The 21,961-nt window shown below is 50.9% G+C and overlaps 5 protein-coding genes across 5 annotated transcripts; 1 reads left to right on the top strand and 4 right to left on the bottom strand.

Moving 5' to 3' along the window:
• Nucleotides 1-615: 615 nt before the first annotated feature.
• On the bottom strand, nt 616-1,355 carry NECHADRAFT_88515 (uncharacterized protein; the record flags this gene model as incomplete). Its single annotated transcript, XM_003044238.1, has 3 exons — nt 616-910; nt 1,047-1,212; nt 1,244-1,355. 3 exons carry the CDS (start codon nt 1,353-1,355, stop codon nt 616-618), a joined length of 573 nt encoding a protein of 190 aa, XP_003044284.1.
• A 6,999-nt stretch (nt 1,356-8,354) lies between these two features.
• NECHADRAFT_55186 (uncharacterized protein) lies at nt 8,355-9,917 on the bottom strand (the record flags this gene model as incomplete). The annotated part of the gene is made up of 5 exons (XM_003044237.1): nt 8,355-8,521; nt 8,583-9,105; nt 9,162-9,392; nt 9,449-9,660; nt 9,725-9,917. The coding sequence occupies 5 exons, from the start codon at nt 9,915-9,917 to the stop codon at nt 8,355-8,357; spliced, it is 1,326 nt and encodes a 441-aa protein (XP_003044283.1).
• A 5,249-nt stretch (nt 9,918-15,166) lies between these two features.
• NECHADRAFT_88513 (uncharacterized protein) lies at nt 15,167-15,921 on the bottom strand (the record flags this gene model as incomplete). The annotated part of the gene is made up of 2 exons (XM_003044236.1): nt 15,167-15,741; nt 15,801-15,921. The coding sequence occupies 2 exons, from the start codon at nt 15,919-15,921 to the stop codon at nt 15,167-15,169; spliced, it is 696 nt and encodes a 231-aa protein (XP_003044282.1).
• Nucleotides 15,922-17,527: 1,606 nt separating this feature from the next.
• NECHADRAFT_88512 (uncharacterized protein) lies at nt 17,528-18,874 on the top strand (the record flags this gene model as incomplete). Its single annotated transcript, XM_003044281.1, has 1 exon — nt 17,528-18,874. One exon carries the CDS (start codon nt 17,528-17,530, stop codon nt 18,872-18,874), a length of 1,347 nt encoding a protein of 448 aa, XP_003044327.1.
• A 1,723-nt stretch (nt 18,875-20,597) lies between these two features.
• NECHADRAFT_88511 (uncharacterized protein) lies at nt 20,598-21,168 on the bottom strand (the record flags this gene model as incomplete). Its single annotated transcript, XM_003044235.1, has 2 exons — nt 20,598-20,750; nt 20,824-21,168. 2 exons carry the CDS (start codon nt 21,166-21,168, stop codon nt 20,598-20,600), a joined length of 498 nt encoding a protein of 165 aa, XP_003044281.1.
• Between the last annotated feature and the right edge of the window lie 793 nt (nt 21,169-21,961).

Here is a 21,961-nt window from a genome sequence, read left to right as displayed (position 1 = left end):
CAACAATCCACAGTCGTCACTCGTCGTAAATTCTTCTGCCCTAGTGCTCGACCAAGGTTGAACAGGCTAGTCCGGCCGGAGGGCCGATGAACCAGTCTCGGGAAGGGCAGCAAAAGAGATCGTCTCGCGTGAAGAGAGCGAGTGAGTCGATAGGCGGCGTCGGCGGCTGGCGACAGGGAGTGGAAGAGACCGGAATTCCTGGTCGACGGACCTTGGAATTTGGCAAGAGTCGAAAGGAGAATGTCGAGTTCAAAGGGCTAACTTGGGTACCAGAAGGAAGAGTGAAATACCAGCAAAGGCGTTTTTTGATTCACTTTTCTAGTCCGGCCTTTTTTCTTTTGGTTCCGTCTCACAACCTTTTTTCGAGTTTCGCCCTGACCTTTAATCGGACAGGAGACGGAAGGGGGAGGATGCGGATGAAGAGGTAGGAGGAGGATGGAGAAGAGGGAAAAGGACTGGGTGAGGTACACGAGTAGTTTTAACGGAACCAGCCCAGCCCAGTCAGCCTGCAGCAGTAGCCGGGAGGGGAGGAGTACGCAGAGACGCAGCTAGACGCAGCGTAGATAGGTTGGCTGGCCTGGCTGGCTGGCTAGCTCCGTGGATCCATCCCTCCATTCATCCAAGGATGGCTTGACCTTGGTTTTTCTGGGACGGGTACCGGTTGCAGGTACCGTACGGGGTCGCTGACCAGGTACCTGCGCGCCGGGCAACAGCGGGTGGAGGTACCCAGACGCGGCCCCTGCTAGGAGGCCCCCAGGAGTCACACACCCACGGCCACGGTCGCGCGCCCACCACGAGGAGGAGCCACAGGATCCTGGCACTCCTCGGAGTGAGTTTCTCAGACTTGGCTTTCACAGCAGCGCAGCTCAACTCTTGCGGTTCCCTGTTCTGTCCTTTGGCGGAGAATCGCCTGTGGGATTGATCCCCAAGCAACTCTGGGCCGAGGGGGTGCATGATGCCTCAAGGACCGTCTGCTGTGCTCCGTCCTGCGATGCACTGCGAATCACCAAAACGCCTCTGCCTCACCACCTCCAAGCACCACGCACCTCATCCAAGGAACGCTGTTCGGAGGCTGGACTAGAAGAGTAGCTTGGGTCCATCGCGGGCTTGGTATCTGGTGCTGATCGGGAGGGGGCTTGGGGGTGAGAGCAGCGAAAAAAGAAGCAGAAAGCAGCCAAAAGGCATGGGCACGGGGGCGTGCAAGGTACGGCACTGTTAGGTACTTTTGGCGCCAAATACGTACCTGGCTTAGCTAGCTTGAGCTTGTGCTTCGAAGCGTGCATGAAGCCTGCGAAGCCCGTAAAGCCTGTAAAGCCTGTAGTAGCCCAAGCGAGTTGTGCCAATTGTGTCGCCATAATTCAATTCCCCTCTGCTGAGGGGAGTTTCTTCAACTAAGGTGCGATTAACTAGCAATTAGCCGCAGAGAAAAGGCTGATTGAGTGCCACTCAACCTATTAGGATCACATGGGCCATTCTTCAAATTCCACCTATCGTCACATAGCTACACGCTTGTGGCGAAAGGCGTGGAGGCCACGGATGTAAAGCCTCTACAATAGGAAACTGGGTATACAAGCACCTTCGTAACCGATAGGGCACTGTGTTAGCATCGGGATATGATGCTATGATGTGTTGATAATGTGTTCTTTATTATAGTTGAAGCCCAGCCCTTGATGGCTTAACTGAGCCAGAAGATCGTGACCGATAGGGAGAAAACATCCCAGTCTGTCTCGGCGTCGTCGAGCTTATCAACCAATGCTATTACGGTAGCGATGTGTATGAGTTTCTCACGTTGGTTGCGGCAGGCGGCCGATCTGAAAGGGCCTAGGGGAAGGAAGTCCATGGGGATCTTAGCAACGGGATCCATACCGCGCTCAGTCGATTGCATCAGCATTAAGTCCTCCACCGTGATGCAGAGCCACGCAGTGTGCTCTATGATGAACACGCTGGTAGATGAATGATTGTTGATTTGACACAAGTAGAGCTCCATGCCCGAGAACCTCTCAGGCTTGTTAATGTCAACGATCGAAATCGGAAGAGGAAACGGCGCTAAGGAAGCATGAAAGATTTTCAACCCTACTGGTAATTCGTTCAAATACACTAACGTTTGAACTTGCCCGCATACGTTGTGGGGTCGTCTATATGCGCGCTGCGTGATGAGAGGGTATTCCCAAGGGATAAACTGGTAGTTTTGGTTTACGTTGACAGAGGATCAGTGGCGTTGCTCTGAGCAAGAGATTGGTATCCACGTGGCGATGTGCTTAATGATATTGATTGTGACCAAGTTGTATTGGTAGCCAAGGTGGCTGCTACATAGAAAAACGCAAATGAGCGTGTGCTATATACTTTGGAGTGATTCTAGAGGATCACAACATAGACATTGATCCTTACAGATGGATCGTGGTTTAAGCCATGTTCCTTTTGTACGGGCTACTCAGAGAGTGATCTTCCTGAGATTGGTAGAGAAAAAGAAGGGTGTCTATGTCGCGTGGTTGCGTGTGTTTTGAGCCATGCCAACCAGCTACTACATTTATGATGTCTCTATTTACCTAGGTAGTACTCATGCGCGATGGTTGGCGATCTACAAAATACAATACCACATTTAGCTGTAGGCGCCAAGATGACACAGCCGAGTACTTTTTCGGCCTTGGTCTTATAAGTAGCCCCCTGGAGTACTACTAGTCTCATCTTCCCTTGATGTGCCCAGCTCAAGTCTCCAATTGGAGTGGGTAGATTGCCATAGAGCAGTGTCCCGATATTTAGGGTAAAACTGTCAAACACTCTTTCGTATGGTTGTTTACCAACAGTGTTTGACCGTAAGGAATTTATCATTCGTTTGTGGAGTACACGGTCCGGTGAGGTTTCCTTGGCAGTCCGGTTCTCGTCGGTCCTACCAAGGCATATATACATTTCCTCACTGTCGTACTCATGCTTGTCCGGAAATATCAAGACAGGTTTTGAACCTTGAGCCACTGCATCTGGGAGCCAATCAAAATCTTTGAAAATTTGTCACCAATACTTCATATGTTGAATTTGATGCGAACCAATGATGTCTTTGGCATCACTATGAGTGCTCATGAAGCTTAGTAGATCTCGAGGGAGGAGGTGTTGTGAGATGTCATGCCAGATATCGCGGTTTAAAGCAGGCATTGTAGTAAGTTGGTATGAAGGGTACGAAGAAGGCTAGATGGAACCTGGCGAGGGAATATATAACTTAAATTATTGATCCACTTTTGGACTTCATAGTTATTAAGTAGAACTTAGAAAGTAGTCAGAAAACAACTATATCTACAATGCGGACTTTTGAGTATCCTTATTCTAGATGGGGTTTGCGATGGGCGGGGTAGCGAAGCAGGGCCGGCCTAATTCGACAGCGAGCTGAAGGAGATGTTGCGCCGACGGTTCGGCCGATTTGCACCGCATCGACACGCAAGGAAATTGGAAACGGATGATGGCCGAGGTCAGGAGGGCCTCGGGAACAGGTTATTCGGGCGGTCGCGCGAAGCCAGTGACTAATCGTGCAAGCGATGCCGACGGGGGGCGGCCAGAATTTAGTGTCCATGTTGCCGGCGCATTGGATGGAAACAGATAGAGTGGTCTTAGCGGCAGCGATACCCTATCCTTTGCTTACGCCACGGGCGAAAAGGCAGGTATTTTCATCGAGTACACTGGTAAGTATGTTGCGTAGAGCATCTTTACTTAATTGTGACTGTTGATATGGAAAGCGGTGTCTTAGACGGGTGATGTTGGCCTTTGAGTTAGGCGATTAAGCTGCTAGACTGGACTGGGCGCCCTCCGTGCCTATTGGCGGGCGAAGATGGGCTCTCAATAGTGTCATTGTCTGTATCCTGTCGGCATGGCTTGGTGCATACAGATTAACCACGGTTTCGACTGTGCTCAGGTCATATTGCTGCTTTCAGACTTCGACATGCTCGAGATAGTCGGTATTCTTCCGCTCTCGCGCGAAATCAACCAACTGCCGCGGCATGCCAGCGTGCACCCTCAACCACATATTCAGATGACCAGCCCCTTACCCTTATGCAGTTGTTGCCATTGACCACCCCGATGCGCCTTCTCAGCCGCATTGCCAACCTCTTGCAAACATGCTATGAAGCTTGAGCTGTCGGCGATCCCTCTTCTCTCTTCAGTATGGCATTGGAGACAATAACCTTCTCCTGATTCTGCCTTGCTGTCTGTGCCCGTATAAACATGCCATCCCTTGCTAACGACTAACTTTAGAGTGAAAGGTAACAATGATGAGCCTGAGATGCATCTCACCGGTGAGCTTTTTATGGGGTTTACGTTTCCAAGGTGCTTGTAATCCATATATCTGATGTACTGGCTTCTATGGAGTCAATGGTTGAATGTTGAGCAGGGTTAGCAACGGCTTATCGTTGCCACACGTCCCATCCTCCTCCTCATATCTCGATGGCGAGGGGGGGAATGCATGGGACTATTCTAGGGCATGACTTTTGCATGATGACCGGTGCACAATTCTAGTAGAGGAGGCACTGGATGTCGGTTGATGAAACATGACGGAGGAATTGGATTCGACCGGCGTCAGACAGGCCTGGTTGAGAGAGCCTTTATGTAGGAGTAGATGGTTGCAATCTCGCAGATGAAAGTGACAGTTGCTTGGCATTTAGTAATAGGTTGCTATGCTCAAAGTTGTCATACGGGAAATTGGAGGGACACTGACCTAAACAAAGTTGGTGGGTGCAGAACCTTAATCTCCAATACTCCAATAGAATTAAACCAGATCAACTCGCTAGCACGTATATACAGGGTTGTTATTGGTAGTGACCCTAAGTAACTCTCGGTACCTAGTTGCTTCTGATTACCCCACGTGGACCATCTTTGTCACCTACTTAGTTAATTATGCCGCTGGGTTATTATGGCACTTAGGCATGCTCTTGTGCGGGAGCTCTGTGTCTGCAGCTACGCCTTCGTTGGATGGCGCTGGATGAACCCTTGACTTTGGGTTGCGGGTTGCGGGGTCTGGCTTTTGTCCAGAAGCGGTTCGCAGACGGGCTTAGCTGCATTAAGCATAGTTGGTACTGCCATTGAGCCAAGCGTTGGCCCTAGCCCCACATGATCCAACGGGTAATGCTGCATGCCCAAACCAGGTCTTAATTAGAGGTCTTGACGAGGCAAATTGGCTAGGAAAGGATTCGTGTACATCCAGGCTTCTCTAGCTTGGTTTTCTAGGATTTTGTGTTCCTTGAATTCCTCTACGCTACCCAAGTCGTTATCTCGCCATCCACCAGCCAGCACCCCGTTCAAGCTGTCAACCGGTTCGATGCCGCCCTGTGTGGGCGGGCAGCCAGCCTCGGAAGAAAGAGCTACGTCTTCAGTGCGCCACTAGCAAAACCTCGAGCATCAGATTTGTTGTTGAATTGCGCAGTGATGCTGGGTGTGATTGATAAAATCAAGGTTGTTATTGTTACTGTCATGGTGAGAGCTCCCTAGGGGTTTATATCCCATGCGATTCCATCTAGGGCTTTCAACTTTCAATCTAGGACTTTCTGATGTGACCCTGAAGTGAGGGGGAAGCTCCCAATTATTCCAACATGGACTTCACCCAATCGGCACGCTGTCATGGCGGTTACAGCTCATTTTCTTGACCGCGTAGGCAAGCACCAGTCGCGTCTACTAGCACTTCGACGCCAGCTCGGGTGTCACAGCGGGGAAAATCTTGCGGTGACGCTTGGGCGAGTTGTGCGTGAGTGGAAGATAGAGGATCGAGTCGGAACAGTGATCTCAGACAGCGCATCTTCGAACGACACCTGCCTTCTGAACTTCTACGGAGATCTTGACGCAGAAATGGGCCCGGCGGATATTCGGGCGAGACTTACCTCATGATCTCTCGAGCGCTCGTCAAGCAGGGAGATATTAGGGCGTTCTTGGTTCATCCAGAAGTGGAGAAATGGCTACCCGAGGCCGACATGTTAAAGGGGAATGACTGGAGGCTCTTGGCAGAAATCAAGCATATCCTTGAGCCGTTCCATCTGCAGACTATGAGAATGCAGGGGTGGGGTTGCGAGGGAGGTAGGTAAGTGCTTCCGAAGGCCCAAAAATCCACTTTTCCAGTCAAATTTTTGCACATGGGCCCATCGCCAACATCGTCAAGATGGCTAACCCCGACGATTCCTCGTCGGTATCGAGCCTGACGCCCAGCCAGTCGGCCAGTCAGTCTTCCGGCTCTCTCACAAACATTCCGCACGCCGGTGGTGGCGCCTTTTCAGTTCTTCGCCGAGCTCGCAGTGTAAAGAGCGTCAATCGTCGGCAATTCAAAGGTTACACAACCTGATGAGCTGGATCAGAAGATCTCCGCAGCGGAGAGAGCGGTTTCTCGACCTCACCTACGGAAAGCTTACGGAGGAGGAGCTCCTTGAATTCGGCGCTCTAGAACCTTCGCGACCTTGGCGGGTTGATGGTAAAGCAGGACAACGATACGAGATGGAACTCTTTCCTCGCCTCTGCAGAGAGAGCGATGAAGTTAAAAGATCCGATCGAGGTTTTCCAGAGGAGGGCGCTTCAAGAGAGGGACGCCAAACGCCGCCTCCCTGCGTAATACGTATTGCATGACGACGACTGGTCTTTCCTCGCGATCGCGATTGAAATACTCATGCCTTGTTAACGGCTCACGAAGCTATTTGAAAGCAGGGCGCCTTATTTCGCGGAAGTAGCGGCTTCGTTATACTATCTCCTTAACCACTTCCGCGAGAAGGAAAAGGTCTACGCTAACGGACTTGTCAATTAAGAAATAACCGGCCCTGAATATGCCGGCCGCTCTATATTCATCGGTGATGAAGTTCCGGCTCTGCGACCGACCACACCGCTGGAATCCCAATCGCAGCGACCGCAGCGCGAAAGACGACTCCCGGAGCGATATGGAGGTTGCGCTATGAAGTTACCTGGCACGATCTGAGCTACTATTATGTGCGAATCTGGCGTATCTGGCGATTCCGAAGATCCTACTTTCTCTGACGATAGGAACCTTCACGCTTTGCGTGCTAGTCTTTTAGTAGCGATCCTTAAAATTGAGAAATACATTGCTACTCTCGACCACTCGCCTACCTACTGGGCAGCGATGATCCTATACCCTGGCCTTAAGAAGCGATGGACTGAGAAGAACCTTGATGAAGAATATGCTCAACACGTGTTTTCTACCTTCACGAAGTTCTTCGACGACGAATACAACAAGCTTGACCTTCGAGATAACCAGCCGGTTGATTAGGCCTAGATACGTTACCTCATCGATGACAACTTCTACGATAAGCCTGAGGACTTAACACAGAAGGATGAGCTTACTTCCTACTTCTCGGGGCCGCTATTGCCTGTGAAGGACCCGTTAGAGTGGTGGCGGCAGCACCAGGATTCGTTGCCACGGCTAGCAAAAATGGCCTTCGATATACTGTCCAAGGATGCAAGCAACTCAATTCAATTCAACTTAATTCAACCCACATCAACATTTTGTCAAGGAGCCAATAGGATGTGTAAATTATATGTGGGGTGAGCTAGAATACAGATATTCTAAAAAAGTCTGATGTCCGTGATGCTCTGGCTAAGGCTGGCTGACCTGGAAGTGGTCAAAAAGTACGATCGTTGTTCAAAGCCACCCCGGCCTGTGAAGGACGAGTTCGTCCAGGAAGGGATATGAGGAAGGGAGGCGCAGGGGTTAGAAGGCGGCGAACGGATTTTAATAGACGATGTGATGCCTGAAACATCGCCTCATGGCAGTACACGCTTTGTAGTGAATGGGAACGGACATGTGCGAGAGCGGGCTGCGGGAGGAAACCCAATGTAGCCTGTTCAGAAGGCCAACGCTTGTCTTTCGTGAATGAGCTGCACAGCAAGTAGTAATAGTGCTTATACAATAGGGGATGCAGCGATTCTGTCTTCCAGATCAAGGAATAGAACTTTTAAGGCAACGAAATCTGACGGCCTGGCGGAATAAACAATAGTAATATATGGGAATTCCACCACAACAGTGGGTAAAATAACATAACAAATCGGTAGTCAATGACGATATAAAACCGCTAATCAGTCAGAACCATTTTCATAGCCTTATTGGTATATTTTATCGTCGGTTTGGCGCAACAAGAATCAAGAAACGTCCTATTAAGACATTATAAAATACCCAAATGCCCTTATTCGATAGCGCCACGGCGTGACGGTTCTCCAATAACGTTAGCTACGATAATTAACTGACTTGATCAAGGCTTCCGGCCGATAACAATCCTGTGCCCGACGTGCGCATTCGCCTTCACTTTTTGGGCCAGAGCCCCCTCCCCCCCCCTCCCCGGGCACCACAACGCGTGAGAGAAGGCCGGGTGGGTGATAGATGCGCCTTACTAGGCCTGAAGCTCTCCGCTAACGAGGTTACTGGGGATGACGAGGAAGGCTAGGGCGATAATGGCGTAGAGGCCGAGAAGCATAGCGCCCTCAAGGTAGTTGGATTTGCCGTCTTGCACGGTGTACGTAACGACAAGAACGGCGACCAAAAAGACAGCGGTTTGGACTGAGGGGTAACAGGTTAACATACAAACATCCGGCACGGCTGCGGGTTGTTCTAAACCTACAAGCCTCAAAGCGAAAGCTCATATCTGAGCCAAGGGCCCAGCTGACGATGACGAGAAAAGGAGTGACGAGAAGAGAGATCTGAATGCTGGAGCCAACGGCAACACTCATGGCCAGGTCCATCTTGTCCCGGACTGCAACGACGACGGCGGTGACATGTTCGGCGGCATTTCCGACAATGGGGATCAAAATCAAGCCAATAAAAGCCCTGCTTATGCCTGACGTCTCGACAAGGCCGTTGATACTTCCCACAAGGTAGTCGGCGCAGATGGCGACCATGATGGTGGTGACAACAAGGACGGCGACAGCGCTGAAGGTGCCCAGGCTGGGCTCCTCGGGCTCCTCGTGTTCCTCATGCCCGTTAGAGTTCTGGTTCTCGGCGTCGAAAAGGTTGCTGTGAGTACGAAGCTGGAAGACGAGATAGAGGACGTAGAGGAGAAGCAGTATGATGGCGGTTCCGCGCGACAGAGCGAGGATGCTCCGGTCCTTGTCCCTGAAGCCGCTCTGGTCAAGGACGGCAGACAGCTATACCAACGATCAGTCAGCTTGTTCCTTGCAGAGTGGCGAAAGTTGAAACGTACGGCAGCGGGGATGATGAGCGAGGCAGACGAGAGTGCCATGAGCGAGCAGGTAGTCTGTGCTGTAGCCGAAGAAAAGACCTGCTCTGTACCGTTGCCAGTCGAACCGCGATGGATGATACCACCAAACAGGAAGCACATGCCCATCACCAGTAAAAGATTGGAGAGGATCGACCCGAGCATAGAGGCCTGGACAATGTCGATATGCTTTTCCTTGAGCGCAACAATGCTGACCTGCGGTCATGGTTAGCATCTCGATTTCGACGTAGGTTTTCGCAGGCGAGGCGCACAATTAGCTCTACGGCATTTCCAAAGGTAGCATTCAGCAGGCCACCCATTGTTTCGCCCAGCTGTTGAGAGATCTCTTCGGTCGCAAACGACATGACAGCAGCGAGGGGCATGATGGCAATGAAGTTGATGGTGAAGACGGCAATGGGATTCCAGCCCAGCTTTCCGGCAGCAATGCCGACGGGGACCATAACCAGGAGGAAGTTGACATAGCCTGGAATCAAGTCAGTCGCGTCGACACCCGGAACGTGGGGTTTCAGAGTCGAGCGCAAACATACTGCTCAGAAGGGTGACCTTGGTGATGTGCCATGAGTACGCGAGATACCTCAGGGCAGAGTTCCGGCTATCGAGACCCGGTGTATATTTCGAGTCTAGGAGAAAATGCACGGTGCTCGAGCCTTGACGGAGGCTGGCGCGGCCGTCACCATTGCCATGAGGAGGGACGCCAACGGGGCTAGGGGCCGACCTCATAAGGGGCGAGCTCTCCCCGAGATCACCGATCGACATTGAGCGCCTGGTCTTTGTTGAAGAATGCAATATGCGATAAGCGTGAGCTGGGGCGCAGGAATATTTGGTAAACAGAGATGATTCCTATGTGTCTAAGAACAAGCAAGACAGAGAGCCACATGAACGGGAAGACTTCTCGACTTAAGTAGGGAAGCCAGAAGAGACAAAGCTGACTGGCGGGCTGGCTGGATCAGCAAGGGTATGCGAAGGTGGAGCATGCTGCGCCTCGTCCGTGATACGGAGGTCCAACTGTCGCACTCTGTCATCCGTAGGTAGCTCATAATCATAATCCTGCGGGTTACCAAGGGCCTGAAAATCGTGAGTTCTTTCACCTATTTATAGTATTCTCTCTGTCAAAATCCTCATATTAATAACCATAGCGTCGGACTATCACGGGAACCATATCCTCCAGTGCCAAGTTACATAATGCCTCTTCCGCAAGCCTATCCCTCTCGCCCTCCTCGCCGAGAAACTCGCTGCGCTCTAGAAACTGGGAAACGCAGAGTCTACCATTTGCCCTCCAGAAGTCTCGGGCCATGGAAACCGCCTTCCCACAGCCACCGGCTAGGTATGGGGAACGAGGAAGGCCTGAGTTGGGAAAGGCGGTGGCATAGATGCGTTGCCAGCGCTTTGTCTCGCCGAGATAGATTCTATCTCGTCGTTTCAACTTTGACTTTTGGTAGAAGTTGAGGCCTTGAATGGGTTGTGGATCACAAAGTTCACACGTTCTCTCCAAGATGTGGCTGTCCCGGGTGGACAATGTGTCAAAGGTCTGAGAGCAACGGGGACAGTAGGGGGGCTTCATGTGGTGGCGCCTTAGATGACGGATAACGTCTTCGATGGACCGTAGGTCGTGCTGTAGCAAGCATTGCTGGTATCTGGCCGGGTTGTAAACGTAGAATGGGCATGCCAGGTGGAAGTATCCGACCGGGGGGGAGACTGCGACGAACCCGTCGATGCTGTCGTCGCCGCCGTCGCCCTCCTTCCAGTGTAATATCCGGAGGAGCTTCCGGGGGGGCAGCCTATCGTCAGGCGGTAGAACATATCGTGCGGATTTCATCCAGGCATCCAGGGAATCCAGAGCGGACTTTACAAGCTCCGGCCTTGAGCTCTGAAACCGGTGGTCGTGTGGTAAAACGTATTCTTGGGCAGCGCCTGGCGAGGAATGCTCGCTATCGCTGCAAGAACTGTCGTCGGAATCGCTGCCACTGGCCGAAGAACTGCTATCTAGGTCGTTCTCGGAGCTGTACGGGTACGAGGAGCTCCGCGAACCGCGGAAACGTTGGTTCCAGGCATGGGTGCTGGGTTGCCCAGACCGCTCCTGTTTGATGCTGGCCGAGTTGGCAGGGGGCGGGGGTTGAGATGATTTGCGTATAAGGCCCGCACTGGGACCGAATGGTATTTGACAGATGGTAGATGCTGCTTGTGTGTTGGGTTCCTCCTTTGGAGTTGGTGGTTGGCTGGGGTTACACTTCCCCTGGCATAATAGAATTCGCCGGGTCATGTTCTTTGGATGAGGCTAGTGCAAGGGCTTCGTCGGGGAGAGAGGGAATGACCTTAGATTGTGCCGAGCAAGGTGATCGCTCCTGGCTTTAATGGCTGATCCAGTTTTGCGCTCTGCACAAATGTGGCCGAGCAAGATCTGGCCCTCCACGCTATATCTGTGGCTTTGGAGGCCTATATTGGGCGTCGTTGTCCTGTGATCCTTGCTCAAGGCCGCAGGTGTGATCCGGTACCTAACTTGGGCACTCTCTTTGTGGGTCTCTCTACTGGGCAGGAGCGGCAAGGTGTCCATTTTTTGTAGTCTCATCTTGCAGTACTAGCGTCCAAATGGGGCTCGCGAACCGTCCTAAACGCGTAGTGTCCCTGGGGTTCTGTTCCTGCAGTTGCATGAAGAGTGTATCTAGCATATGCAATGATGGCTGTCGCCGCCAGATGTCGGGGCAGAGAAGTGCAGCGGCTTGCCAGACATTCTGGGCGCGTGGGCACGGCTGATGGCCATGATAATGCTTCATCGTGAAAGAGGCTTGCGTGCATAATCGGCCATGAGAGGAGAGACGCCGGGGATTGGCTTGAGATGGCTAACGTATGTCGGTTAACCGATGAGATATCGAAACCGAACAATGTCCTTTACGATCTTCGCAACCAGTTGTGGAGGTTTACGGATAAGGATTGGCAGAACCTTGCCGGGGTCGGGAAGAAGCGAAAATTGGACCTATGAAGTTTGTCGAGCCCACCGGCATTTTCTGGGTGTTCAAGTACTGAAACCGCAATGGGTAGGTAGCGTAGTCCTGTAGGCCGACAGAGGAAAATTCTCCTCGTATGACTATGAGTAGCTACTTCAGAGGTGATCTGTAGCAATTTAACGGGAGCTGTTGGCAGAGTCTCTCGACAGTAAGGGGAAGGAAGTTAAGAGAGAAATACAAGAAAAATTGTTTATTTTATTTCTACGTTACTACAGCCTACTAGCCTCCAAGTTAGCTTTCTAGGAACAATGGTTCATATGTGGCCTGGCAGATGAATAGACATAGTTACGAGGAGTAATAAATACGAAGATGGCTTCGCATGGTTTTCAAAGGAACTCAGGAGACAATTCTGTACGTTAGCGATAATAGTCCTTTAGGTTCACTGTCTGGCATACGTGCATGATTTAGTAGAAGAAGCTGGCTGTGAAGCAAAGCCTCGAGCTTACACAAGTAGCCCGGCTTGAGCTACCTTGTTAAGAGATAGCCACGAATGTCTGTGATGAATTGATCTTCCGTAACTAACAATATTAAATTCTACTTTCCACCCAGGTAGTGATGCTGCTAAGAACATTGAGAGTTCTTTGAATTGCCTAATTTTGCATTTAGTAATGAATGTATATCAATGATCATGCTGGTGCTAACCTGATGAGATCCGCCCTAAAATACTTGTTAGTCATGCGATCTGGTTCAACGTGGTAAGGTATGGTACCTATTCTAGACCCAGGCGTTGACATGCAACTTCAACTCATATTATGCTCCCCTTGAGCTGCTAGAGTCCTTTATCTTGCGCGAAGCTTTTTGCTTCCCTAAAACCTCCTTGGAGTAGCCTGTGGTGTAATCACAGCTTAGACAGTAGAATAGGTTCGTCGATACTTCTACTACAGGGAGTTCATCCGTAGACATAGCTTCTATCAAACATCCGCATCTAAAGCAACGAACGGATACCACAACAGCTTGAGTCTTTTTCATGGTGAGAGTAGCGAAACTGGACACATATGTTGTGATAATGCTCGCCGTATGGGGGAGAGGAGAAAGGGCGTGCCTGACAGGGAGACGAAGAGGGAAAGAATGTGTGGAAGAATACGAATGTAAAAACCAAACTCGAAGTAAATCTGATGATTGTCTCTTACGGCCACGGTGAATAGATAAAATAGGCATCCCGCCTCCACCTTATCTTTAGATCAGGGGCCAAAATTGGTCCCCCTCCCCGACTCAGCTGACACTGAAGACACGACCAACAGCTGCCAGCGAAGGTATCCTTCGACATTAGACATGCCCCGAAAGTCTGCTTTCCTTCCATCCAGAACCAACGCTTAGAGAAACCCCTTGAAATGCGTGGCCCAGTTTGGTGCTCGGGTGCTTGGCGTTGTTCAGGACCGGCGGAATGCGCCAATGATGGCAACATTTGCCGAAGTGGCTGAGCTTCGACGTTCAAGATTGACCATTATGAAAATGTACTTATAGCCCTGAAAGAACCCGTTGGCACTGAAGTCTAGTGATTTCTATTGAACGACCTATGATCGGGACTATGACCAAAGGTAGCGCTAAGACAGAAGGAGCTCGCAGCATTACACCCCTCAATTCTACAAGATTTGTTGTTCTGATATGGAAATTCTACGACCTATTTGACCAAATTTCACGGGGTAAATTTCCCTTTCGCCAGCTGGATGTACTCTCACCAACGTTATTTCTTAATCGGACAAAGCCGATGATCCACTATCTGTCCACATCTTTGCCCCAAGGTTACAACCTCGACCTTCATTGGCTCAAGGCAGCCAAGGAGACGTATAGTAGTCTGGTTGCGAACACGAGAGCCCTCACTCTCGAACATCGAATGCCCAGCTCACCCATGGATGAAGTCATGATACTCCTTTGGATATATTGGATTTGGCAGCGCAGTTTTGCCTTGGTTCTTCGTCGCGCTACAATGTAAGTATACTAGCCGTTCCACCCCGAGACATGAGGTAACCAGTGCAAGCCCTACCGCCTCGTACCGCCCAGCACGACCCGCACCTGTTCCCTTCAGTTTCTTAGGCAACCAGGCTGGGCTTCTGGGCCTCGCCACATTCGCCATGGGACCGACCGTCGTGAGCTGTCTCGTCCTCTTTGAAACTTTGATTCGGACCTTGCAGAGGGGAAACAGGCCTATTACCTCAAGGTAGTATACCAAACCTCCCCTTCGCGGCATGCAACCTTAAACCTATGGGCTACAGACCGACCGACCGACCCGTTCTCAGTAATCTTGTGCATGAGTTGCGTAGGTAATGTGTTTCTGCGTCTTGTAAACTATGGATGCTCTCTCGTATACCCTGGCTGCCTGGGTGGCAACAATCAAGAGAGTGAAGAACATGATCCATCGGAAAGTTATCCTCATAGCCCAGGTCTAAATACGTCAGTTGTACGGGCCACTACCACACGCCCCACGCCAGAGGCTTGCACACATTCCTGGCTAATCAGGGTCGGCTATCTAATCGAATGGATTTGTCCTTCCTGCAGAAACGTAGAACCTGCTCTCTTTTTTTCGAGTGCCACTATTGTGCACTCAAAAGGTGTAGGGTTTGTGCCAAAGCTCAACACGTTCCTAGCTCCGACACTTGAGTGTCGGGTTTCGTACACATCGGAAGAAGCAAAGCTTTGATTGAGCGGACTGCTCGCAATCATACCTTCTGAGATCGGCCCGAGTACTGGGTATCGAGGTGCAATGGCAGTGGTACCTAGTCATAGCAATGGTGGGGGCTGAGGTTTTCGTACGGCATCCTTGATGACTCGATTATCGGTAACGCCCTAGAGCCCGAGTATTGTATAATCGTATTAATCGCTTGATACATGGTCGGTATTTATTAACCTTGCTAGGCCTCAAACTATTCACACTCATTAACACCGTTGTAACCCTTTATGAAATTCACCACCCCAATGCAGAGTTGTCCACATATTGTGCACAGGAAACACAGAGTCTCGCTTGCGCTGCTATCTTGGAAATACAATGGGATCTTCCGTGCTTCTACAATCCTGTTGCACTTCCTCCGCTAGTGATGCCACCTGGTTGATGACTTGGAGGCATTTGTACAGCATTGACTCGCTCTGGCCAGCTTTTTCAGCCTCTTGCCTGAATCGCTGAGCGAGATGTTCGTACTCTGCACTCAAAGACTCTAGTTCCTTCTGCAAGCATTCTCTTCTGACCGTCTCCGCCTTCAAATTTTCTTGGACCATTTGCAGCTGGCATGTAGTATGAGCGCACAGCTCCTCACGCACCATTGCCTCGGATTCGGCGGAGAGAACGCTAGAGGCTGGCGGATAGGTCGATGCGCGATATATGCCGAGGCTCGGATGGTCGGCGCTAATAGCGGCCTTCGCAAAGGTGATTGCATGGAAGCTCTGCCCGACCTCCCGACAAAGTTCTTTGTGCGCCGTCAAGCCATGCTCGCTCAAATTTTTTGAAAAGAGATGAGCAACCTCTGCCGTATAAACCCAGGTGTACATATCACTCTGTTTGGTTACGAGCCGAACTTTCGAGGGTTCGATCGTGATGCCTGTCCGCTTTTCTTCAATAGAGTCAGCATTCAGCATACTTGTTAAGTTGTCCCGATGGAACCTGTCTTACTTATGTGGGCGGCGAGTTTCTCCCTGCATTTTTTGACGAGGTAGCGCCGTTCTTCAATTGCTTGGTTTTGGCCCAGAGTATTTATTTCCCGCTCATGGGATGTTACGGCAAGATCATCCATAATCGCAGGCTTGGATCCTTTTGGTCGATTCGCTTGGTACGTAGGCCACCGATGCTGGGCTTTTCAGGGTAACCTAAGGAAGATAAGGCGGAATGGGCAAGGCTTCGGATCTATTCGGTTGCATATTGCCTAGTTATGAATTTACTAATATGTGCTGTGTGGTCGTATATTTAACTTCGGATTGTAGGCAAATATTAGCTCTGCGGGAATTAACAAGAAGGACAAAAACTACTTAAAGCATGTTTTATTCAGCAAGGCCGGATAAGCTTTTTTTCTTTTTTTTTTTTTTCTTTGCCCGTTTAAGTAATCAGTCACAGTTATCCAGTCAAGAATAGAGTGTACGTATCCTAGATACAAAATTCGTCTACTGGAAACAATACAGTACTGAACGCTTACATCTTATCATATGGTTGAAAACTGTTGACAAGCAGATCACATGGCCTATTTCTGACGCCGCATCTGCTTATAAAGTATCTTTTCGTACCTCAAAGTCGCCCTAATCGGTTAGATAAATACTAGCTTATCTTGAACAGGAAAATGAACGTGCTCACTACTCTACAGAATCCTCATACTCTTCTTCCAGATCTTCAACTCCTGTGCCTGGTCTGTGCAGCGAGAGCAATCTTTCGATAGTCTTGTTTTGCACGTCCCGCAGGCCCCGCATGTAGTGGATTGTCTCCTTCAGCTCGCCTAATTCTTGCCTCACCTTCCCTACCACTGTTTAGCACTACCGGTACCTACCGCATATTTTGAGTAGAAACATGGACAAAGATTATCGTCTTAAATAGGCACTTTTAGGCTCTATAGCCGTCTTAAGGATATAGATAAATGCCCAATTCGGGCCTTGGCTAATAGCCGTCTCTTCTAGGAGTCAATATGCGTCCTGGGGTTGCAGTGCCGTGTGCCAATGGTGGTTGAGGGTTCCGCATAGCTAGTTGATCATTCTGTGTTCGGGAATTAAGCTCTGAAAGAAATAAAACGAGATTTTGGTGAATGAGTCGGCCTCGGGGACGTGATCGCATATCTCGAAGGGTCTCATGAGTTTGAAAGACACTGGGATGAGCTCCTTCTGGTGCAGATAGGTAGAGGCATCCGGGTAGAAAAATGCAACAAGTCGATACCCACCACCTAGACTGCGGTTCGGAAATTTAATTACTTCTTATTTGGCTTGCTTACGCCTGAGTAATGCTCACGGTCGAATGAGGTGCCCGGCGAGCTGGTCAAAGATGAAAAGGAGAAGGAAAATAGACTGCTTCCCTATCGCGGTCAGATTATTCTCTATCTGCAGCTTGACTGCTTCTTCAATGGCCCATTCTGCACCCGTATTACGCGTACGGGAGCATCTACCGTCGATTCGGGACATTCATAGAGACCCAAACATGCTGTTTGTCCATGACATCCTATGATATGCTCGCCAGACAACCTTATAAGATAAGACATCGCTTGCAACTCATAACGGGTCAGAAGTCTACGTGATCTACATGGTTCTATTGCTTCTGCTTCTTTTTCTTTGCCCTTTGGCTTGATTACAACTTTTCGGCCGCCACCCGCAATTTTTCCACCGCTCAGCAAACCCACATCAACCAACCCCCCCAAAGTCTCCATCATGCTGCTCATGTTACCAGAAGAGATCATATGTATGATTGCAGAACAGTGTTCGCTGAGGGATCAAGCTTCACTGGCACGCTCGTGTATCCGGCTGCATGGAATATGCAATCACATCCTGTACAGCAACGACGCGCGGAACCACAAGTGTTCTTCTGTGTTTCATGCTATAGCCTGGTGCCACGACCAGTTCCTTGCCCTGAAGACCCTCATGGCAGCCAAGGCAGGTGGAGCAGATTTCAAGCGATGCCGTGATTCCCGTAATCATCATCCCGCGTCCCTCCACCACTCCGACGCGACGCTCCATTCTCCCATCCATCTGGCAGCCAGGCGCGGACTGGATGGCATCGTCTCCTTCCTTATCGATCAAGGCATCCCCCCAGATGGACTGGAGGATGTAAAAAGAACGCCTCTCGCGGAGGCCATCTTACACAACCAAGAGTCGGCTGCCATCCTTCTAGTTCATCGAGGTGCGTCCGTCGGGCTTCAGCCTCCGCAGTTCGAGGCGTACTGCGCTGCTATTCGCCAGGGCCTTGCAGAGCTCGCAGAGATCATCGTAAAGGCAAGGGGCATCGATGTCAACTCTGATGTTGGGTACGGTTGCACGGGATTCCTATTGGCTGCGTACTACAAACAGAGTCGAGTGTTGCGCGCCCTCCTCGACCTCGGAGCCGAGGCGAAAGGGGCATTGCGGCATTTTAGCCAGACTCACTCGTTCGCATCTCTTTTGTGGACCTTGGAGGCCGGTGCTGTAGCCTTGCGGAAACACCTGGGCCCCAGAGGGCTCCTTGACCTCGTCGTATCCGTCGTCATGGAACAGGCGGCGCCGATTCAGAAGAGCCAGCAGGTGGCCGCGTTGCACACTCTGCTGGATCTGTTGCAGAGAGAAAAGTCTGCCGTATATTCGGGATCCGCGCTCCCGACTGATGAGTTAGATCGTTTCCTGGATGCCCTCCTGCAGAGAGTGCTATCGGTTAATCGCACAGACGCAGCTATCGCGTCGGCACTGTTGCAGCATGGTGCCCGCATTCGAGTGGGCATCTTCTTGCAGCTTATAGATGCCCTCAATTCATGGACCTTTTCCAAGGACACTTCGCGCTGCCTACGTCGCTATCCCAAGCTCCTTCAAAGCTTTGACTTTGTATATTCTTACTGCGTCAACCTTGCGCCCACAAAAAGGAGTTTCACGATCGACTACTTCGTCGAGAACGTACCGAATCAAGCCGTTCGACTCGTGCACGAGTTGAAGCGGCTCGATTTACCACTTACAGCCAGGGGAATCCAGAGGATGGGTCTCAGAATAGCCAGGGAAGGGAGCCGGGAAGCGCAGTCCGGCAGTGCGGCTTAGTCTGTGTTGGCTAGTTAGCTCCCGCATGACGCGACGTTCCTTGCTGCGTCTTGAGCGCGTCTAACATCTTTCTCTGGTGATACCAGTGTGCTCTTGATAGCTATTATACTTACATGCCGGTAAATGGAGGAGTTGGATGTTGACACGGGTGCACGCGAATGTGCCTGTTGTCCGGCTGCGTCTGAGGAAACAGGCTCTGCCGTAGAGTCGGATCAAGAGATTTCCGAAAGACGCGGCAGGCATGGTGGTCGCGAGTCTCAAAACAGTGTGCGATGTGCTTCATCCGTGACTATCCCCATCTTGGCGCATGTTTAGCTTCGCGCGAGGACCTGCGGAGAATGCAACCAACCACTCGTCCACCACTTTCTCGCCACCACTTCGGAATAAATACCGGCGGAAACCGTCAACTCTCTGGCATGAACACAAGCAGTCTCAAAGAATTTCCTTTTGGCGCCCACCACCATCATTCTTCTACATGCACATCCTTACGTCAATCGTTGGTTTCCTCTTCAGACGTATTTCTACCATCGAGATGGACGCATCGCTGGAGCTTAGTATCTTTGCCGTCGCGACGGTCATCCCATTGGCAGTTCAAACTATCTCGGCTATTGTCCTGTATGGCCGCAATTTCAAGTCTGTGTCCGAATCCAAAGCGGTGCACCCGAAGGGCGTCCAAAGGATGAAGGCCGCTGTTCGAGGACAGATGTGGTTTGGCGCCATTTCAACGCCCATGGCATCCACATTGTTGGTGGTCTCTTGGTTCTATCAAATCGAAGAACTGCAGAAGGTTTTCTGGGGGCTTATTATCCTATCTTCGTCTCTATTTCAGGTTTGCCAGACATCACTTCCCTTGCATGCAGAGCAAGAGCTAACTGCTTAGATATTTTCCTTGCCAGAGGAAGCCCTTTCAGCCGCCAAAGCCCTCCATGCCAGCAGCTCGTACAGAGAGTTTTGGGATCAAAACAAGCCAGTCTTGCAGATCTCCACCGTCCCTCTCATATCTTTCGTGATTGCCACGTTCGTCGCCGTCACTCTACGAATCACACTGCCCGCCTATTGGCCGGCCGCATGGGCCATGTGGATGGCTCTCGGCTGTGTTTTGAGCATGGCTCGATCTTTTCGTTACTTGAGCATCTTTGACAAGTCGGGCGATCGCTGGAGGGCCTATACGCTGGTCACGGCTGGCTGTATTATTCTTGGCACCTCGAGTTTGGCCCGAGATCAGGCATCTACCAGAGTCGCCCTTCTAGGAGCGAACCATGTTGTTTTGGTAATCCATAGAATGTGGACGATGTGCGGCATGGATAGCGTACTGAGAGCTGAACAGGAGTGCAAGAGTTTAAGGTCTGCATCATCGTCGGTTTTCTCGGATGGAAGCTGCAACAAGGGCGAAGTTTGAGCGGCCTCTCATTGCTCGGGCCGAATCCAACAACCCAGCGTTATCAACGAAGGGGTGATGAAGCAGAGCCACGGCACAAATGGGGGAAGGGTCAAAGATGGTCGAAAGTAATGTTCGAAGTAGCTCAGTTCACTGAGGTTGCCTTCCCCAGGTCGTGGACACAAGCACGCACCACCTCTTGGGACATCCTCCCAACGGGAACTGCTTTGGGGTCTCCCTCATCTCCAGGACGGCTTATCTCAAGTCATGTCATGCTCAATAAATCGCGCATAAGAAGAGCTTATTTCATATCTAAGAATGTACTGCTGAGTTCATATCTGGTTATCAACAACCAGTTTCGCCGACCACGTTGATGCCAGTCACAGCCCAGTCACTCCCCTCCAATCTCACCTCACTCGTTGGGCCTAGCTGAATCTTTATGTAAAAACTGGAGTTCGATCTGGCTGTCGGCGTATCGGTCGCGTGCTCGCCGGATGTCTAATAGACATTTAAAGTATTATTAGCTCCATTGCTTCTTCATTGTTCGCTAGAAGATAAGGCTGTAGCTTACCGTGATGTTCACAACGATAGTGACTGGTGATTTATTGACCTTGCGTCTCTGTTCGTGCCACTCGTCGCCTTCAGACCTTGCCGAGGAGGAAGGGGTGCAAGGAACGACCCTTGTGGGCGTTGTCGGTTCCTGGCCCGGCTCTGTTGGTGTGGCCGCCTCTATGGACGATCTTGGTGCAGTGGTGGAGGAGGCTGAGCCTGGTCCGGTAACACCCCCAGAAACCGACTCGCGACTTCGACGGATTCTTTGCTTATGTCCTCTTCTCTCCCTCGCTGAGCGGTTCTGAGATCGGAGTTTAAGTTCGTCCTCGTCTAAAAAAGATTGTGTGAAGAGCGGGCTTGACATTCTGAATTTGTGCGCTCAGCAGCTTTGGCGAGTTCTCGGGAGGAATATGATCGAGTGGGATGGGGCGAGTCAAGGCAAAGAGAGATGGACGCATCAGCAGCCTGGAAGATCTAGGGAATTCGACCCCTTTTAAAGTCACCACCGTTACCACCAAACATCCTGCACCCGTGCCAGAGGATTGAGAGCGTGAAGTTTTAGCGCTGAAGTCCTTCATAAATCTCACAGAGCACGAGGCGATTGTGTCACCTCCAATCACTAGTCTCTTACATTGGCGAAGCCAGGTGGAGGAAGGATTCGACGGCCCTCGTTGGATGTAGGCCGTAGTGGGGAGATGCTGGCTGAGCTGATGTTACCAAGCATCGGATTACTCTACGGAGAGCAGCCGGGATATTTCGGCAAGTGGGCTGGGTCGTGTGAACTACCTTGAACGGTGCTGGCGGTTACGAGTAGAAGCAGAACACAGCTACTCCCCAGAGACCAGGCTACAGATATACTCTGTTCGAAATCCCTACGATGCAAGAGGGCACTATACAGAACCAGTTTTCAAATCAAATTCCGGGGGCAGCGAGCAATGAGACGGATAGGGGAGAAGGATTCCAGGGGCAATAGTCGGGAAAAAAGATTCAGGTGCTTCTACCGCAGGTAGGACTCCACGCACCAGTACAAGGTTAGTCCGTCCTAGTCGTGAACAAGCCTCCCACTTCCCAGCCAATCACGGCGGCACTGCAGTTGGATGTTGGTCCAGCAGGGTGGACGGTTATTGGATCAGCAGAGCTACAATATCTGAGCGCGG

This window comes from Fusarium vanettenii (genome assembly GCF_000151355.1).
Source record: "Fusarium vanettenii 77-13-4 chromosome 14 genomic scaffold NECHAsca_23_chr14_3_0, whole genome shotgun sequence".
In the NCBI taxonomy this organism is placed as follows: Eukaryota; Fungi; Ascomycota; class Sordariomycetes; order Hypocreales; family Nectriaceae; genus Fusarium; species Fusarium vanettenii.
The sequence above is the reverse complement of the archived record's forward strand: the minus strand, read 5'-3'. Positions and strand labels throughout refer to the sequence as shown.